This window comes from Fragaria vesca, linkage group LG1, assembly GCF_000184155.1.
Source record: "Fragaria vesca subsp. vesca linkage group LG1, FraVesHawaii_1.0, whole genome shotgun sequence".
Lineage (NCBI taxonomy): Eukaryota > Viridiplantae > Streptophyta > Magnoliopsida > Rosales > Rosaceae > Fragaria > Fragaria vesca.
Window position 1 is genome coordinate 7,628,634 of NC_020491.1, and position 19,473 is coordinate 7,648,106.

Below are 19,473 nucleotides of genomic sequence, written 5' to 3' on the forward strand. Positions count from 1 at the left end.
ATAAAATGAAATTCCGAAATCCGCCAAAGAAGGAGTGAGAGAGAGAAACAAGGACATGGAGAAATAGCTGGATTTCTGAAACGACGACGCAAGAGAGAAGAAGAAGAAGCAGCCAGCTCCCACCACCCCCAAACTTTTTAAATTTCCATAACTACCCACTCACTCCTCCACTCCCCACTCTCACTTCCCTCTACCCTTTTCGTCCAATTCCTCCTCCAATGGAGTCCACGGCGGAGTCGGTGGACCAAGTGGTGGCGGAGATTATGCGAATCCACAGATCCCTTCCGCCGCGTCCCGCCATCGACGAGGTGGAGGCCGCCAAGGCGCTGATTCAAAATGTGGACAAGGAGGACCAAGCCAGGCTTGACGCCATTGCTAAACAGACCAAGAGCCACAACGTCTCCGAAGAGCTCTTCATGGTTCTGCAGGAGATGCAGAAGAACCTCGTCTACTTCAACAGCCGCGAGCAGAAGCAGGAGGCCTTGAAGCTTCTCGATCTTGAACATCTCCACCAGTTGTTCGACGATTATATCCAACGCGCCTCCACCTGCGTCTCTTCTTCTTCTTCGGCTCCCTCGTCTTCTTCGGCCAGACCTCCGCCGTTGGATTCCGCCGCGGCTTACGTGTACCGGTCCGACCGAGAAGTCGGCAAGGCTAAGGCTATGGTCAGCAGAGACGACAGTTACGTGGTCAGCAAGGCCAAGAAGAGCTTCTACGCCGACGCGATTGGGCCTGGGCCGGCGGTTCCCTCCACGCCGCAGATTGCCGACTCGTCACTCAAGTCCGGCCTCGCTCTTGCTTCATCTGGAGGTGTGTATCTAATTTAGCTAATTTGATTTTCTTGTTTCGATTTGATTTATGTGCTGTGGTTAATTAGACAATTTGGATTTGATTTATGTGTTAATTAGACAATGTGTTTGGATTATAGGTCAAGAGGGTGAGAAATTGAGTCTGATTAAGCTAGCGAGTCTAATCGAAGTCTTGGCAAAGAAAGGGACTAAGGTGGTTAATCTTCAAGGCAAGTTGAATGACCAAATTGAGTGGCTGCCTGATTCGATAGGAAAGCTTTCGAGTTTGCTCACTCTCGATTTGTCAGAGAATCGGCTTTTGGTCCTGCCATCCACCATTGGGGGGCTTTCCTCCTTGACCAAGTTGGATTTGCATTCCAACAGGCTCACTGAGTTACCGGATACTATTGGAGATCTTCTTAGCCTTGTCCATCTTGACCTCAGGGCGAACAATTTGGCGTCCCTTCCGGCTTCATTTGGCCGATTGATGCGTCTTGAAGAGCTGGACTTGAGCTCTAATAGGCTCGCATTGCTTCCTGACACGATTGGGTCGCTTGCTAGTCTCAAGATTTTGAATGTCGAGACCAATGAGATTGATGAGATTCCGCACAGCATTGGTCATTGCACGAACCTTAGAGAGCTCCATGCTGATTATAACAAGCTTAAGGCACTTCCGGAAGCCGTGGGAAAGATTGAGACCCTGGAGATTTTGTCGGTGCGTTACAATAACATCAAGCAGTTGCCCACGACCATGTCATCTCTAATAAGATTGAGAGAACTGGATGTGAGTTTCAATGAGCTTGAGTCAGTGCCTGAGAGCTTATGTTTTGCCACCTCGCTGGTCAAGATGAACATAGGAAACAATTTTGCTGATATGCGCTCGCTACCAAGGTCCATTGGGAACTTTGAGATGCTTGAAGAGTTGGATATAAGCAATAATCAGATACGGGTTCTCCCTGACTCTTTCAGGATGCTCACACGACTACGTGTTCTACGTGTAGAGGAAAACCCTCTTGAAGTGCCTCCTAGACATATAGCTGACAAGGGAGCGCAAGTAAGTTTCCTAAAATGTATTTACTTTCTTTCATCAGATAGGTCCTGTAGCTTTTATCTTGAGACTAATCATGCTTTCTTTGTGCAACATCCTAGGCTGTTGTTCAATACATGGCAGAGCTTGTCGAGAAAAGAGAAGTTAAAGTACAACCGGCTAAGCAGAAAAAGAGTTGGGCTCAAATATGCTTCTTCTCAAGGTCAAACAAAAGGAAGCGCAATGATGCAGATTATGTGAAAGCCTGATTGATTACTGAGTTGCTGACAAGAGACATGACTCAATCAAGTAAGCAGTCGAATCAATGCTTTTCTAATTATCTTATGTGCTGAAAAATTATTATTCATACATTTATACCTAGCAGGTGATAACCATGATTGGTATCACTTCAACACTGTTGTGCTTGTACCATGCCATCCTCTCTTTAGGACATAGTTTTACTGGCTTGTGAGCCTGTATGGTTAAAGTTGTGATAACTGTTTCTGCTAGTTTGATGAAGTTGTGGTAACATTCCTCTCTATTGATACGTGTTTTCGTTACTGTTTTTCTAACAGGGATACCAGGCTGCCGGCTGTTAGCAGGCTAGATGATTTCAGAAGCTATGACCAACCCTCCTCATCTCATATGGTTTGGGTGGGTTTCACAAATTGCTCCAACAACTCTTGCATACCAAACTGTATATCGTTCTTTCCCCTGTCATTGTTACATTTTTGTTTATCCATCTGTTTTTCAATTGTCCTTCGAGTCAAATGAGGTGTACAATTCAGCCGGCATATAGGAGAAAAGGAAATACGTTGTACTTTGTATATCACCTCCCTTGTTCATGATAAAATCTCATTGTATCCCCTTTCTACCACTTGTAATAGAATTTGTTTCCGTTGAAATAGAATCTAGAATCTTATTTTCCACTTCTTCGATGTAGTTCTGGTAAATATTTATAGAGTTGACTTTGACAATATGGTGAAGGGATCTCTTATCCAAGCTTCCAAACTTAGACCTTAGAATATCCCCTACAGTACTGCTTCTGAAATTCTAGGTGGATTTCTGATTCTTTATGGCTAGTTGGCTTAAACTATCACTGCTATCAGATGCTTCATTTACTGTCTTAACTGTACTGGTTAAGCAGTCCGAGATCAGCACCATCACACATTATCTTACCCGATACCAGTCTTTCATTAGAAACTCCAACAGCTTCCTTATTTGCTCTGATCGAGTATCACAACCTTATCTGTGAACGACTCTGAATCTAGTTCAACAAGAATAGCTAAGAGTATGGAACTGTGCTTATTGTCCAAGTGCTTTTACAAGAATCACATGGGAGTCTCAATCCGTTTAGATGGGTACACTCAACAAACTATATCTCAAGACTTTTTGGGTATGTTATCACAGTCATTTTTTGCTGTTATTGTTAGACAGAAACAAAACCCCTAGAGTAACAAGGAGTAATAAACCCTACAAAAGAAGAAAAGGCAATCCAATACTAACTATAAAATAGCATACCCCATCAAGGCCATCACATGCAATTCCTCACTCACTTCTTTACAGCTCACCCAATTAGGTAGGAAAATTTGAGAACCCAGTTTCTAGGAAGGTCGATTATATGAGACCTACCAGCATGGAAAAGACCGGTGGTGGACCGGCGGCGGTGGTGGCCCAATAGATTTCTCAGGTGGGTGGTTGGCATTTTGGCAAGGCTAATAGAATCTGGCATTTGTCAAATTAGAAAGAGGACGAGGTGGTGGTGGCTCTGGTGCATGTTACACAACAGACTCTTGTTGGCTTTGTTGAGAAATAGGGAACAACAGCTCTGAAATAGGGAACAACAGCTCTACAATGCAATATCCTGCACCCAACCTAAGCATGAGCCAACGACCAAAGGGGTTCAAGCCTGTTTAATTCGATTTTAGAAGGGGTTTTTGGCTTAGCTCTCTGCCCATGTGAAGCAGCTGTGGCCAATTCATAGAAAATCTTATCAAAGGGGGATAGGAAAAACATATAATTGATGTCTAAGATCTGTTGGAACTTGGAACCAAGAGACCCTTCTCAGATATTGCTTCAACTTCACATAATGTGAAAGTTAAAATTCACAACTTCTATATCTAAGGTATACATCATTTCTTTCACATCTACTGATGTGTTGCTAGGATCACAAGAAGATTGTGAAACTTTTCTAAAGACCAAGAGGTTTATCTCTAGAATAATCTCATTGCCGACATTAGGACGGGCACTTTGAGAATGAGGTTGTCTATGTCTTTTTCCTTTGTTATCTATTCATCGTCTTACGTTATCGATATCATAATATAGATGCGAAATTATACAGAAGAGTTTCAGTAACTTAAAATTCCTATGGCTGCTGATTGCCATCCTTGGGTAGCTTTAATATGTTTCAGTGATTTTTAATATGTTTGGGGTGGCTTTTTCTTCATCTGAGAAAATGTGTGTAAAATCCACAACCAAACTGTAGTTGCTATCGTGGCTACTCTATACTTGTGGGATTTCTGTTTCATTTGTTTGGTAACCGTCAACATTGTGTGCACAAGATTAATTAAAGAAACAAATATCTACGAGATCTTCTATCTGATAGCTACATTCTTTAATAATCCAATCCAGTATACTAACATAGTAACATCATAGCATAATGCTTTGCCATGAACTTAAAACAAAGAATCTAATCTCCTTCTTCTAGTTCAGAAATCAAGACACATATCATAACCAATATTAAAATCAAATGAAGATCGATACTACACACGATAAAAAGGTAAATTAAACAAAACCAAATAAGTTATCATCGATCGATATTGAATACGAATATGAAATTAAAAATGACTAAAGAAACTAGGCGACTAACAGACTAGATAAGTTCATGTCAATCATAAGCAACTTAATTACCGGATCAAAGCTAGATTCCGTGAAACAGAACAAAAGCAAGATAGTTGAAAGTTGATTAACAAGTAAAGATGGCTCTAATTTCATAGCCAGATACTTTGTTGGGTTCCTACCTGTAGCTTACACAGCTCTTTAATTTGTTTGGGCCACACTCTGTTCTTGGGCTTTCCCACGTTTTCTGTACTTCCTACGTTTCCCCATTTGGACCCCTACAGTATGATTCTGCAAACCAGTACTTTCGTCTGGGCCTCCTCCTAGTATTAAAAAAATATATATTAAATCTCAATTTGATCATAATGAAGTGTGGTATTTCACTACAAACTCTACACTATAGCAATTCTTAAAAGGGAAAAGAGCATGTACAATTATGTCGGAAGGATACAAGAATGAAGAGTGGTTCAAATCCAATCCAACTATTGCTAGAGGTAGGTGTGTGCCACAACAAAAATTAAGGAACAAACTCATTGATGAAGGATCACTGAAAGAGAAATCATTTGTGCTTATAATGTAACAGATGTATACCAAAAAGCTCAAGTGGTGAAATGAGATGGAGAATTTGGATGAGATAAAGCTCAGAAGTTCAAACCCCTAACAAAAGAAAAACTAATAGATCTATATTTCACATGACAGGTGCATCATTCAACTCGAATGTCACCACGTGTTTAATTGTTTTTCAGATCAAGATCATAACGTTTAATATACAAAAAGCTCAACGGTTATGTGAGTTATATAAACACGTGAGATATTTAAATAAAATAAAGCATTATCACCAATTAAGGTGTTTCACTATATCCACAGTGATTTTTTCATAAGTAAATTAAACCTTCATGGCAAGATCTGAAATTGGACCAAAGAATTAAGGAGATTAATTCATCAGTTCATGGCATAAAATCTATATATATGTATATATACCATCTCCATCACACTTAACAATGGTCAATGAATATGGTTAGAGAAAACCATTTAGTCACAACGGAAATTAAGGTACTTGGCACCATATATAGATCGTTTCTAATTAGAGGTGGAGCATTCACCATAAGCATCTTGCTCATATGCTGCAGAGTTCTGAAGACGACGGAAGTACTTCTGGGCATGACTTGCTACTTGGGTTGGGTTCCTTGACACTACACAATGTCTTGATATGCTCTTCCAATCCCCCTTGCCATATTTCTCCAAGCCTTGAAGGAACAACCTGTTTAATTTATGTCAAAACAATTTGAGTACATTATCATTTGCTTATATATAATCGTAAACAAATAACTAAAATAATTTTATTTTGATCTGGAAAATAATCCAACAGTGTATAGGTACACTTACTTATGTTCTTCTTCAGACCATACCAAACCTCTCCTTCTAGGCTGAGACCTAGGAGGATTTGATTTCACCTCAGTTGGAGTAGTCTTGTAGTTGGGTATCGGTATCATACCCGTCTCAATCTTCTCAATGTCTTCAACCAAATCATCAAAGTGTTTTTTGATCTCCCATAGAGTTTTCCCCGGAACCCTAGCATGTATGGTCTCTAACAAGTCCGGGGCACCAAGATCATCAAACTCTGCGAGTGCATCCTCAAACCTCTTGTTCTCTTCGAAAGTCCACTGATCATCACCATGATCTTCTGCAAGCTGGGGCGGCGATTTGAATAAAGCTGAGGAGGATGAAGAAGAAGAAGGGAAAGGTGGAGAAGGAGGCGCAGTAGGTAAGTATGAGAGCTGGTCCATCTTGTTCACACGATGAAAAAAGAGAAAGAAAGTTAGAATTTCCAAATTGGCTCAGTTAATGTACATCCCCATATACTTGGTACTTATACAGGTTGTGTTCTTTCTTGGAAGCTTGATTCTTCTATATATGCGTTGGAAGCATGACAACAGAGTTACCATAAACGTTGTCCATCTTATAGGGTAATGAATTTACTGCAATGATGTGGCCAACGTTAAGTTTATGATAATTCCAACTCAGAAAATATTATTTAAGTTGAAAGTTATCCATAATGTATGTTTTTTAAGAAAGTAATCCTCTATATTGTTTATTTTTTTGGAAAGTAATTATCTATATTGTTAAATATTTATCTTAATCCTAGCCTCTATATGGAAATCTCCCTGATAATTTTGGATATTCCCTTACATTATGAATCTGATAAGACCGACTCTCATAACTAGAGGACTAATTATCTCACCAAATTAACTGCTGTAATGTTGTATGAAACTTCGTGTGTTATTACAACATTTCCAAAAACTAATTGTCCTCTTTTTTGGTTCTTTTGTTTTCATGATTTGTGTTTGATTCCTTTGTGGTTTTTGTGAAATTAAACTTTCAGTGTCCGATATTGCAATTTGCAAAAGATGTAAGAAAAACCATCAAATTATTTCACTAGGATATAGTTCTGTGACTACAGTTCATATAAACAATCAACAAGGACAGTTGTCTAATATATCAGCCAAGAGTGAGTTCCAGGTTAATTTCATTCTCAGCATCAGCCTCACCATCCCCATGATCACCCCTACCGGATGATGAACAACTACTTTCTCCTTCAGCAGGAGGTAATAGAACCGGTCCTTCCGCCGGAAACCGACTAAACATATATGGTGGTTTCCTCCATGAACTCAGCAACAAGACAGTATCCGGTACAGAGACGGACACGGGTACAGCAGATGGGGCCGGAAAGACAGGTATGGACACAAAACTCGGTGCCGAAACCGTCACCAGCTGCTGCCCCGGTGCCGACTCTGGTCCCCTCAAGAGCACTGGACCTCCTGAGGATTGATGCACCATATTGTTTGACCTAGGGTTACGAAGTCCTCCCAACCCCTTACTGATCAGCCTCCTCAGGTGCCTTGATGCTGGGTTTTTTGCGCGAGGAGCAACATTGACCATGATATCGTTATTATCTGAGGGACCAACTGATGATGGGTCTTTCTGGATGTAGCGAGTGGCCCGTGTGGCTGTGGAACGAACTCGCATGAAATAATCTTCAGCATATTTACGTACTTGCTCACGAGACTTGGTCTTCACAAACCAGATTGCTATTCCAGTCCAGTTCCCCATGCCACACTTCGAAACCCCTTCTACGAATTGACTGAAAAAAATGGCATGCATACCCAATTAGACACTCAAATTTTTGTGACCCTAAATTGTTGATAAAACAGACCAAATAAAAAGAAAAGAAAATAGAGAACAAGAAAATTCAGAAGCAAAATGAAGCATTACTCGTGTTCTTTCTGTGTCCACAAAGCATCCGAAACGGGGAGAGACTGACCACCCTGCCGCATGGTTTGGGTTCCTGCAGAGTACCTATGGACGTTGTTATGGTAACGGAGTCGGCTTGGGCAGGCTGTTGCCGGTGTTGGTCGTACGGCCAAGCTTTGTTGCTTCACCTGATTGGTCCTTATGAACCCTTTGTAGCAATAGTTAGATCTAGGGCGTCCGGCGCGACAACGAGGTGGGTAATTTGGCATAGCAGCAGCAGCAGAAGAAGCTGTTGATGACGAAGATGGGTTGTTTGGATGGTGGGGATGAGTAGGGCTGGACGGGGGAGAGTCTACGGTGAGGTCGATGATTTCAGGGGCCATTTTTGGGTGATGAAAACGATGATTTGAGGGAAGGGAAAGTAGAGAGGGCAGTGGAGCTGACTGCTGAGGAGGATGGATTTGCAGGCGTGCTCTTCAGCATGAGTGTGGCTCTTCTTAAAATCACTGCTGCAACCAAGTTACCAAATTAGCCTTCGAGAAATAATGTTTTGAAAAAGATTACAGTTACAGTCTGTCATCAAAATGACTATATTGCCTGTGTAGTCCAGAATGACCTAGATAACACTAGTTACTAATTTCATAAACCTTGAGTGAAGGAACAATTGTAGATTTGTAGATATTAACTCGCTCATATTAAATTTGGCGTGTATAAATCACTCCAATTATCACTAGCTAGTATCCTAATTGTTCGTGCGTGTTGTAATCATATATTTCTTAAGTCATTGAATTCATATTCGATCGCATTCCTCTGGTACACGTGTTGTTTCAACTAAAAGTTCGTTAAATTGAATATACAAATCAATGCAACATAAAAAGGACAACACAAAATAATGAGTTCGAAAAAAGAACGCATGAGAGTTTGATTCCTAATAAGTTCGATCAATCCAAACTGAGAACTTTGTGCAACTACTTATCGGCAAAATCTCATTGATCAAGTACAATACATATCGTCATTTTCACTTGCAGAATTTACATGTTATGAAGTGTAGCATATCATGTTTTCGACAATAAAGTGAATAAAAAGAGCAAAATGATGAACAAACTTCAAAAAATGATATATACTAGTACTCTAGTAGTAAATGATGTAACTATTCATAACAGTAAAAATGCATTAAACTAGCTAGAGAGGCCAGAGGGGTAGAGTTGTAAACTAAGTACTCGATATATTTGAGGAGATGATGAGAAATTAGGGAGTGGAGAAGGAATCTTTATCCTAACACAGGAAGCAACAAAAGTAAATGAAACACATAAGTAACGCTTTCTTCATATATTTCAAAAAATTTCAATGTAACATATGGTAGGTTATCTGTTAAGCAAAAGGCCAAATCTAGATAGATTAAATGTGAGTCTACTTTCTAAATTGTCATATAGACGTGTGTAACGCATGCATTCGTTTTACCAAGCAAAGTCATACACTTTTGTGTTTCTATATAAACCATGCATATATGAATATATGATATTTCATGTGAGCCTCGACTCTCAAGCGACCGTTTCGGTCAAAAATAAATATTTGAAAGAACCTGGAAATTAAATATTTGAAATTCGAGTTGAACAAACAAGAACAGTATAAAATAAATTCGAATTCAGTTATAAATTCCCATATATATTATAGGATTTAGTACCTAATACATGTATGTTCTGGATCTTAAAGATTAACAAATGAAAGAAGTATTCGAAAACGTTGATAATATCACCTAACAATTCATCGAAGTTCTTAGTCAGTGACAACAATATTGTTCTCAGAAACCCTGCTGGTGTTTAGCTAATTAGTTGATTCATGCTTAGAGGTAGGGATCCAAAATTGTAGCATTTTAAACACAGACTGAAGAAGCTCGAAAAGAACTTGAATTGGGGCACTTTTATTTGTTTGTCATGAATATTAGTCTCGATCGTTGGATATGTAAATCTTGTTAATTTGTTTAACGATGAAACAGAATTAAAACTTGAAAAGTTCATTAATCAAGGATAGAGTTTACAGTAGCTACATCAGCTACATCGCGCAAACACAAGGACTAATGTTTGATTACAATTGAAAAGACCAACCATACAAAATCAAACAAATTAAAAATAAACAACCACATAGAATAGTTATTCTGCAACTCAGCAAGGACATTATCAGAGTGACATGTCCAAGTTAACTCCATCTTCGTCACCATGGTGGTGATGATGAATGGCATTAGCTCTTGCCAATGTCGACCAGTCCATATCTCCAGGTTTTTTTGGACGACAGTCGTCCCTGAAAACGCTGAGATCCACATCGCTCTCATCCTTGCCAACCCTTGATGACGAGCTACCTCTTTCACTCGTCATGGGAAAAAAAGGTGTCTCTACAGGGAATAGCCTCAATGTCTCTACAGGTATCTTCCACTCTGAGTTAGCAGTCAACACAAGAGGAGCATGGACTGTATGAGCTGACATCAAAGGTGTCGCAAGAGGTGAAAACACAGGCGGAGCTGACACCGGAGGATTCGACACTGGACTACTGACTGCAGGAGCTGATGAGGTAAGAGGAGCCGTTGCACGAGAAGCCGGCACAAGGGCAGATTGTTTTTGCTTCGCCCATTCTAATAGCATTTTCAGGTTCTCTGACTTCAGCGAGGCTCCTGTATTATCTGCAGGAGTCGACGTACATTTTACTTGCTTTTCCGTTTCTAAGAATCTGCAAATTGATGTAATGTATTAAAGAAGCTCATATGTGTATACATCACTTGCATACAGTAATTAAAATCATATGTAAGCTGAGAAATAGAAACCCTTCATAACGTTATGTCAAAGTTAGACGAGGCTTAAATTAATTTCAAGAATTTGCAAATCATCATGACAATAAAGATTCATTTAGACGAATTCATGCAAGTGACAAAAATGAAATCAATTTATCTTCTGCGAATTAAACTGTTTAGTTTCAGATTAAACACCTTGAAAACAACTAAACAATAATTTGGTCACAAAGTGAACAAATGTCTCTCCCAAATCTGCTTACACAACAAATTAATGTTGATAGTAATTAGTATCAACTGACTTCATACAGAAATTTTAACACAATGAAATCTATAACTCCATCAACTAAAATAATTTTAATTTAAAAGTCATTGTTTGGTTATATTTATTTAAAACTTGGAATGTCTATAAACATATTGAAATACGTATGACTTTGAAATTTTAAAAATGAAAAATGAAATATTGTCTCGGAAGCTAATTAATAAAGAAAGAAATTACTAAAAAAAATTTAAAAATAAAACCTATTATATATGGTGAAAATGGATGTGAGAAATTCAGAGAATCAATTCATTAATTTTTCTTTATAGAGAGATTCATCTGATTATTTTTTTTTTTTTTTTGTAAAGGAAGAGAAATTCATATAATTTATGTCCATAAGGAACACTAAATCATGTCTATAATTTATGAATTTCTCATTTACATGTCTATCGATCTTTCAGTCCTAGCCTGCATCCAAACACACTATAAACCATGGTGCAAGTATATGCTCTAAAACTCTAATAATTAAATCAAAACAAGAAAAACAAAAGTTTGTTGAATAAAAACCATTACTTATGATGTTCTGCCTCAGTCAACTGAACCTTGGACAAAGAACATGTCCGTTGTAGTCGATTACAGTCGAACATGGATTGTGTTCCCGACCTGGTGATATCATTTTCAGACGAGCTTCGTCTCACGAGGCGAATTTGAGGCGGTCTTGATTGTTTGGGAAGAGGTTCACTAGAGGTTCTCAACCTTTTGGGAAGAGGCTTAGGTTGTTCATCATGTTGTTCTAGATTGCGCCAAGGTCGATGTTCGTTTTGTGTCACAGCTGCTGGAGCAGAGTAAGAAGAACCAACTAGTGGTCGGACAGTGGAGGTTGGGGTCCTCGGGCTTGCCGGAGGAGAGTCATCGGTAAGATCAACGATTTGAGGGGCCATTTCAAGGGCAAAGAGAGGTGAGTTGTAGGGAGGAAGAATGGTAACTTTGGAGGCTGGTTTTTAGGTAAGCTCAGTCAAGTGTGGTCTTCCACATGAGCTGCACCTATAGTTATATAAGGTTATGACCATGCCAGGAATTTACAGAAGAACCCATCAGATAGAAGATTCTCGGGTCCCCACCAAAATTGGATGAGTTTTTAACACTTTCGGACAAAATTACTAAAACACCTCTCATATAATGACCAGAAAGGGCAAAAACCATACATAATTTCCCTAGTCATCGAGCTAGCCGTTCTATGAACCAGCTAGATAAATCAAATCACACTATAAATAGGGAAAATGGAAGTGATAGAAGTAAATGAATCTTGTAGTGAGTTAAAATATACTACGCATTGCTATTAGTAAGCCGACCAATCATAAAACATTTTATAAGATTTTGATGATTTAACATTACATATATATAGTAACCCTAGATCGATCTAACTCTGTTTGTTTTATGACGTTTAGATCGATGTTTTAATAGAAAAAATTACGTGTCAGCTTCAGGTCATTGTTCTAAATTAAGCATTGAAATATATGTTAAACATAAATTAAGCATTGAAATACATGTTAAACATGTGATGCTTGATCATTGATTAACTTAACAGTTGAAAGTTAGTTAACGACAAAGTAATAATCACGATCTTGAAGAATAATACACAAAAGCTCAATGGTGGACGTATTCAAAACGACAATATTATGTAACGCTCCAATGTATTAATGTAACAAAATCTTGTAGCTCTGATGAAGTAACAGTATCTTCGATCACCCATTTTTACATTCCGTACAAATTCCTGATTGTGGGGCAATGGAATATGGAACCAAACTTAAGTGAAAATGCCAAGTAGTGAAAGAATAACAAGAATAAAATCATACCATGTGTATTGATATATAATAAAACATCATATAGTATGTAGACACCAAATAACACAAGAATGGCAAGGGTATATGGGGAAGAAAAGGATAAAGTGGTAAAAGAAATATGATGTGCATTTGAAATTTAAAATATTACTGAATTGAAAATTTGAAATTGATGAGGTGACTCATATATATGAGTAACGCCTTCTTCTTTTCCATAAACGAATCAAGACCATTGTGAACAAATATAAGTCAAAGAGAAAATCCTCGGTAGGCACAAAAATGCCTAATATGGATTATATATGATATTAATTTTCATTTACTAATTAATTTGCAACAAATGTAAGGTTTAGATTTCTAACCATGCATGTTTGTCATGTGATCCCTCCTCTTGATTTTATCGACCGAGCTGGCATCCATGCATGAACTATCCATATATGCGTTATGCAAATTAAAATTGTCAGAGTTTCTTGTATATACAATGCAATTTAAGCCAATAATTATTTGTGAGGACAACTATGTGTATATTGCTGTTAGGCATTCTTATCTGGCCGGAATTATCAAGCTGCTTCATACTCATATGTGACACAAATTTTATGGTTAGAAGGAAGAACGTATATATTGACAGGCTCGGATTAATCCCTCCCAACTGGTAGATAGCATCGTACGTGGTTACTTTATACGTTTTACGTATAAGTTAAGATTCTAGTTTTTAGGATTCTAATTAAGAGATAACTCGCATACATATGTCGAGCCATTCACAAGGTGGATTTTTGTGTTTTCTGTCAACATATAGTTATCGGTCATTCTGGATTTAATTTTGAAATTTTATTAGCCACTATATATTTTAGTAAAATATTTAACAAAATCTAAAACAAAAATTTTCTTCTTCAAATTAAATAAAACATCATATTGGACTCTGAAGCCATATTCGTCATTAAGTTCGAAACCAATTAATTGGGTGCACTGTCCATTAACTCGTACAGGGTTCTTGTTCATTTGAAGCTGATGAGAACTTACCAATAGGGAAAACACTGCTATATAAGATGTAAACTGTATATTCATATAGGAATGATAAAGAAAAATCCATCAACGAAAATATAAGGGTGTTGCTAAATGTACTCAATAAACTTCTAAGTATACCCAGCAAGTATTTTTATTTTTTAAATATATCAAATTAATCCACCTCATTCCCAAACTGCCTTTATCTTGCACCCAGCAAAACATACGAATCGATGAAAACTTCCCACCACCATGTTTATCCTCTTTGTTGATTTCTGCATTTCAAGACTGAGTCTTCAAAAATTAGTTGGTGATTACTGAAAACTTGGTTGGTGTCCACGCCCTTGTTATCATGGCAAACGAAGCACAAGCTAGATGAGTTGCAATCCCCCTAAAGAAAACTTAATTGACGTGCATATTGGTCCCTTTCTCAATCCTGTCTCTCCCTAGCCTCTTTGATCAAACTGAGATTTGAATCTTAATTTCAACGTGTATATACCATTAACACCAAGACCAAGAACTCATACAAGTCCGAATGAACACACCTTCAAACCCAGAAGCAAAAAACAAACACCATCAATGTAAATTTTGTCCTCCACACCTTGAAACCCTGGTCGCCTCGTCTCTCTCGGATGGAAAATTCTCCATAAAGCCTACTTCATAAAGACCAGGGGCGGAGCCAGGATTTCAATATTACGGGGGTCCATATATAAAACAAGAGGTTACAAAGGATAGTATGTAATTTTTAGTAAAAAATACATATCTTATTAATTTTTATAAAATAAACCAATCAAATAGATTAAACATCAATGATGATAATTAACATAATATTCTAAATTTAAGCAACATCTGATACATCTCTTTCCATAAATTAGGTGTAGTTATTATATATGAAGTGCTATTAGTTCAAAGTATTATGCCTTAATTGTTGATTTAATTGATTGGGGGGGGGGGGGGTGGGGTGGGTGGGGTGGAACACAAATAACACAAGATATCATCAGTTCCGCCCCTTACCAAGACACAAACCAATTTTCATCGATATATTTTTGCTGGGTGTAAGATAAGGGCAGTTTGGGAACAAGGTTGTTTTATTTGATATATTTAAAAGATAAAAAAATTTGCCAGATCTACTTAGAAGTTTGCTGAGTACATTTAGCAGCACCTAAATACCCAAATATAATTCAAATCATAAGAAGAAAACATGCATAAATTCATATTTAAAATGATATATAGTTTTTGATAGACTGAAATTAACAAAGGACGTCTGATGTTTGCCAGACCTCAACCCATCGACAATGACCAACTAAATCATAGGACAACTTAGAAGCAAACCTAAAAGAAAATGAAACGACACAGATGCACTAAAACCATAACCAAATAGCGGAGGCCGGAGGGACTCATGGAGCCGTACGTAGCACCAACAGGTATACTGAGACAGTCAGATCAACGGATGTTGATATCGACGACGTCGTTCTACTCAACTGTAGGATCTCGGAATTTCCCAAGGTCTGGAACCCGCTGCGCAGCTGCTGATGATGAGGTGCCCTCATCTTGTGCAACTCGCCGGAAAGTCGGCTCGGCAGGGAAGAGATTAAGGGTATGAATCGGCCGGTTGGCAACCAGAACACCATTGGGGGACATAATTTTCTCGGCCATCGACTCCATTGCATGCAGTAGCGCAAGGCTCTCAGGAATCGTCTCCAGGCGACCTGCAATAGCCCTGAAAATCACAATATTGTGAATAATGTCACGTATGGTACTTATCAAAAAAATAATTCAGGTCTCGAAATTACTATGTATAGATTACACAATATGAATTTCTTTCTCATTTCAGTTTTTATGAGCCACTCATAGTGAAGAAATGTTGTCATTTCCTCACCAGACTAATGCAAAGTGAGAAAGAATAAATCAGTTATTTCTCTTGCATGCTAGCTGATCGACATGAAATTACTTCAAATCAACGAGCAAGCGAGAATAATTAGTATTGACGATATTAGACTATTAGTGTCAAGGCCAAGCATATTAATAAACCAAACAAATTCCATTAAACAAAAATTTAAACCAAACAAATCAAACTATATAATAATCAATAAGGTTTAGGAGACGAGGCATTACTGGTAATCCTGGTCGCTAATATATTTTCTGATCAACGTCGCATGGAACTGGTATATGTAGCGCCTCCCAGTTTCAGTCCTATTTGAGTTGTTGCTGGTAGTAGGAAGGGTGGCCTTCTGGGCCGCTTGGCTCGCCGGTTGAGGCTGCTCCGGCACCTCGAACCTAGGTACCTGAGGCTGCACCGGGGCCTCAGGTTGTACCGACGCTTCAAGTTGTACCGGCGCCTCAGGTTGTACAGGGGCCTCGGTTGTTCTCCGCCTTCTCGTTTGAGGTCTTGTAGTAGTCGTGCTCGGTCGACGTTGCCTCCTATAGGCCCGGGATGATGAGGCTGAGTTGGTGTTTTCGGCCGTAATATTTTCAGGAGCTGGCTGGGAACCGTTGGTGTTTTCAGCCGTAACATTTTCAGGAGAAGGCTGGGAACCGTTGGTGTTTTCGGCAGTAACATTTTCAGGAGAAGACTGGGAACCGTTGGTGAGGTCAGTAGGCTGGCTAGGGTCCATGTTGGTGAAGAGGTTAGGAAAATAAGGACAGCGATTAAGAAGAATCAAGGTAGTTGCAGGGAGTGAGCTAAAGCTAGAGATCGAGAGGACTTGCGTTCTTGGCTATGGTGGTGCGTCTTCCATACGAGTGTCCTGGCGTCTACTTTATAGCTCGAGGACGGCCGGGGAATTTACTGAAGTACCCAGGAGAAACGAGATTTTCACCCAAATGTTGGACCTTGTAAATCTAAGATTTAGTTGTCATATTTTTAGTGTAATGACCAAAACAACCCCTTTTGTTGTAACCCTAGTTACATGATAGATGTAGTTGCATTTGAAGAAATACAAGAATAATGTAGGAAATTAAATAGGTGGATAGAATACTCAAAGTAGTTTTGTAACTCAATCATATGTACGATGGATTTGTTAGGACATTTATTTGTAAGTGTTTCTGGGGGCGATCGAAATTAATAGGTGGATAGAATGCTCAAAGTAGTTTTGTAACTCAATCATATGTACGATGAACTTGTTAGGATATTTATTCGGAAGTGTTTATTGGTGTTGGCCGATGATTTCATGCAAATTTAATTTTTTTAATATAACAATCACCTGGTCGGACACATGTTTTATTGACGCATTATAATTTTGACTCAAGTGGGTGTAGTACATGTGTTCAAATCGTTTGTTGATGACTTGACATACTTTCTTACTTACGAACTAGTAGCTAGTTTGTTAAAATAGGCATAACACACATCATTATGAATCGACACAATGCAATCATGAGTCTAAACAACGAGAAATTTTTTAGTGCTACGGGAGGATCACGTGGCAGTCTGACGTGATCTTACTTTCCAATCAAATTTAGACATGTAGTTTTTTTCACGAAAAATTATTTCAGCTATTTTGTCAAAGACCATTTTAGGTTTTCTGTTGTTTTTTTAATAGTAAACCCTAAGCCCTAAACCCCAAACCCTAAACCCTAAACCCTAACTCTAAACTTTAAACCTTATACCCTAGACCCTAGTTTGAACTTACTAAATACCCATGAATGTCATTTCACAAAAAATAGAAAATATTTGTTTATATTTTAGTTGTAAAAAATCCACATGTCTAAATTTGATCGGAACGTAGGACCACGTCAGACTGTCACGTGGTCCTCCCGTAGCATTTAAAAATTTCTCCTAAAGAACAATGAATGAACTATTTTGAAACTAATAAATGTTGATTCATTTCTCGGCAAAATATCGTCATTCAATTGTGATATCTTTTCGATGGAAGATTTTTCCCTTGAGAAGTTAAGATAATAAATAATGCCGTATAGTTTGACACTAGTATATATATTTTTATTGCGCTAGCTAGGGTAACCAAAGGTTTCCTCGAGGATTAATCCATCGGCACTTATGAAATACTCAAACTAATTAAGCATTGCAACATAGTGCATGTCCATGTTGCTTCGACAACTTTGTAAATCAAACTCAGGTTGAGGAATCCCTACATGACATTTGACCGGCCACAAAACCACTTACAATAGTATGGTAAAACATGAACTAACCACTAAAGTTTTTTCGTTTCTTCTCAAAGGAAAAAAAAAAAAAACAGAACTACTAAAGTATAGAGTATAAATAGTTGAAATCCTAGTAGTAGTAGGAAATAATAACACATAAAAGTATGAGAATCACACAAATATATGTGGATATGTGGGAAACTAAAGGGCTGGAAGGGTAAAACTGTAAGTATAGAAAACAAATATAGGACATGATATTTTGAGGAAACAAATGGAGACAGATCGATAACTTAACATAACGCAAAGTTGAATATCTAGGAAATAATGCAAAGTTGAATTGTAAATTTTGATGAGCAAAATGGCGAATATAATTAAATGCAAAATTAATTTCACATTAGCACAATATAGAAATAACATAATGTAGCAATTAACGCCCATTCTTCTCTTATTTGTAAATATATGCAAATATGGTTACGCTATAATGTTAAAACGAAATGCTAGATATGGATTTAATACTGATTCAAAAAAAAGATATGGCTTTAATACGAAATCTAATTAATTTCTATATCCAAATTATATCCAGTTATCCCTTACATGTTTGAATGTGACACCTCCTGTAGACCGGTACCGGTTGTAACACTTGAATTAATGTGCAGGGAAAGGATTATTGGTATATGGGTTGGTTAAAACTCATATTGTAAACCAATGTATCAGGTCAATCACATTTGAATCGACGTAACAAACGCATTGTAACCTTATGTTATAATCTTTTTCAACCCAAATATTTTTGGTTGTAAAAGAATAATATGCAATTTTCATTTAAAACAGTGTGCTGTAGTCCACAGGTTTGGATGAAAACTGAAAACCATGGTCTTGAAATATTTTTGCTCACATGGTCACGGTCAGTAGCGATCAAATAAACTATGTTTAATTACCTTTAAATGTAAATCTAATAGTTGAAAACAAAATAGAATAATTCTTTCTGTCATTGGATAATTACATCTATCCAAGGGTGATTGATCAGGTGAATTTCTTGTTAATCTCTCTCCTTTGTGAATTTCTAAAGAACCAAGAATGACTAATTGTATAGAGCCCCATTGATTATATTAACTTTATGATGGAAAACCTCTAAAATGAATTAATTTCATGGTCTTATGGATTGTTTCACCTTCTAACAGTACTACCCGGTATTAGAGGAGTAAATTGCACAATTTAGGTGTCTTAACAACTTACCCACTGTTTTAGCGTAAGAAGAGGGCTTCTTCATGTTGTGTGATTCAAGAGTCATATTAGGAAATTTCATTCGAAAACTTTTGAACCCTTTGAACCCCAGAAGTACCACTTAGATCACTTCTTTCTCAGATGTCTGAGTAACAGATATGTTAGAAGTCATTGTTTCAATTCTCTCTGTTCGATCTTGAAGGGTACAATTTTTTCATTCAAGAAAGTTTGTTTTGGCAAAATTATTTACTAGACATTTCATTAGTTCAAACCATGAACAAACTCGTTTCACCAACTAATCTACGTGCATTGCAAAGGTTTTGATGATACAAAGTCCAAGACTTTCTCTCTTCCTCAGCAGAGTTTAAAAC

At 37.8% G+C, this 19,473-nt stretch overlaps 2 protein-coding genes across 2 annotated transcripts; one reads left to right on the top strand and one right to left on the bottom strand.

The window, feature by feature from the left end:
• Positions 1-2,790, top strand: LOC101293713 (leucine-rich repeat protein SHOC-2-like). Its single transcript, XM_004287660.1, has 4 exons — positions 1-810; positions 929-1,842; positions 1,938-2,124; positions 2,391-2,790. The coding sequence occupies exons 1-3, from the start codon at positions 219-221 to the stop codon at positions 2,082-2,084; spliced, it is 1,653 nt and encodes a 550-aa protein (XP_004287708.1). The 5' UTR covers positions 1-218; the 3' UTR covers positions 2,085-2,124; positions 2,391-2,790.
• A 7,292-nt stretch (positions 2,791-10,082) lies between these two features.
• LOC101303369 lies at positions 10,083-11,884 on the bottom strand. Its single transcript, XM_004288980.1, has 2 exons — positions 11,517-11,884; positions 10,083-10,626 (listed from the first exon to the last, which is right to left on the bottom strand). Exons 1-2 carry the CDS (start codon positions 11,882-11,884, stop codon positions 10,083-10,085), a joined length of 912 nt encoding a protein of 303 aa, XP_004289028.1.
• Between the last annotated feature and the right edge of the window lie 7,589 nt (positions 11,885-19,473).

Coding starts and splice junctions, on each gene's coding strand:
- LOC101293713 (XM_004287660.1), top strand. CDS start 219: ATGGAGTCCACGGCGGAGTCGGTGGACCAAGTGGTGGCGGAGATTATG. Junction 811..928: donor CGCTCTTGCTTCATCTGGAG/GTGTGTATCTAA, acceptor TTTGGATTATAG/GTCAAGAGGGTGAGAAATTG. Junction 1,843..1,937: donor TAGCTGACAAGGGAGCGCAA/GTAAGTTTCCTA, acceptor GCAACATCCTAG/GCTGTTGTTCAATACATGGC.
- LOC101303369 (XM_004288980.1), bottom strand. CDS start 11,884: ATGGCCCCTCAAATCGTTGATCTTACCGATGACTCTCCTCCGGCAAGC. Junction 10,627..11,516: donor ACTGAGGCAGAACATCATAA/GTAATGGTTTTT, acceptor ATCAATTTGCAG/ATTCTTAGAAACGGAAAAGC.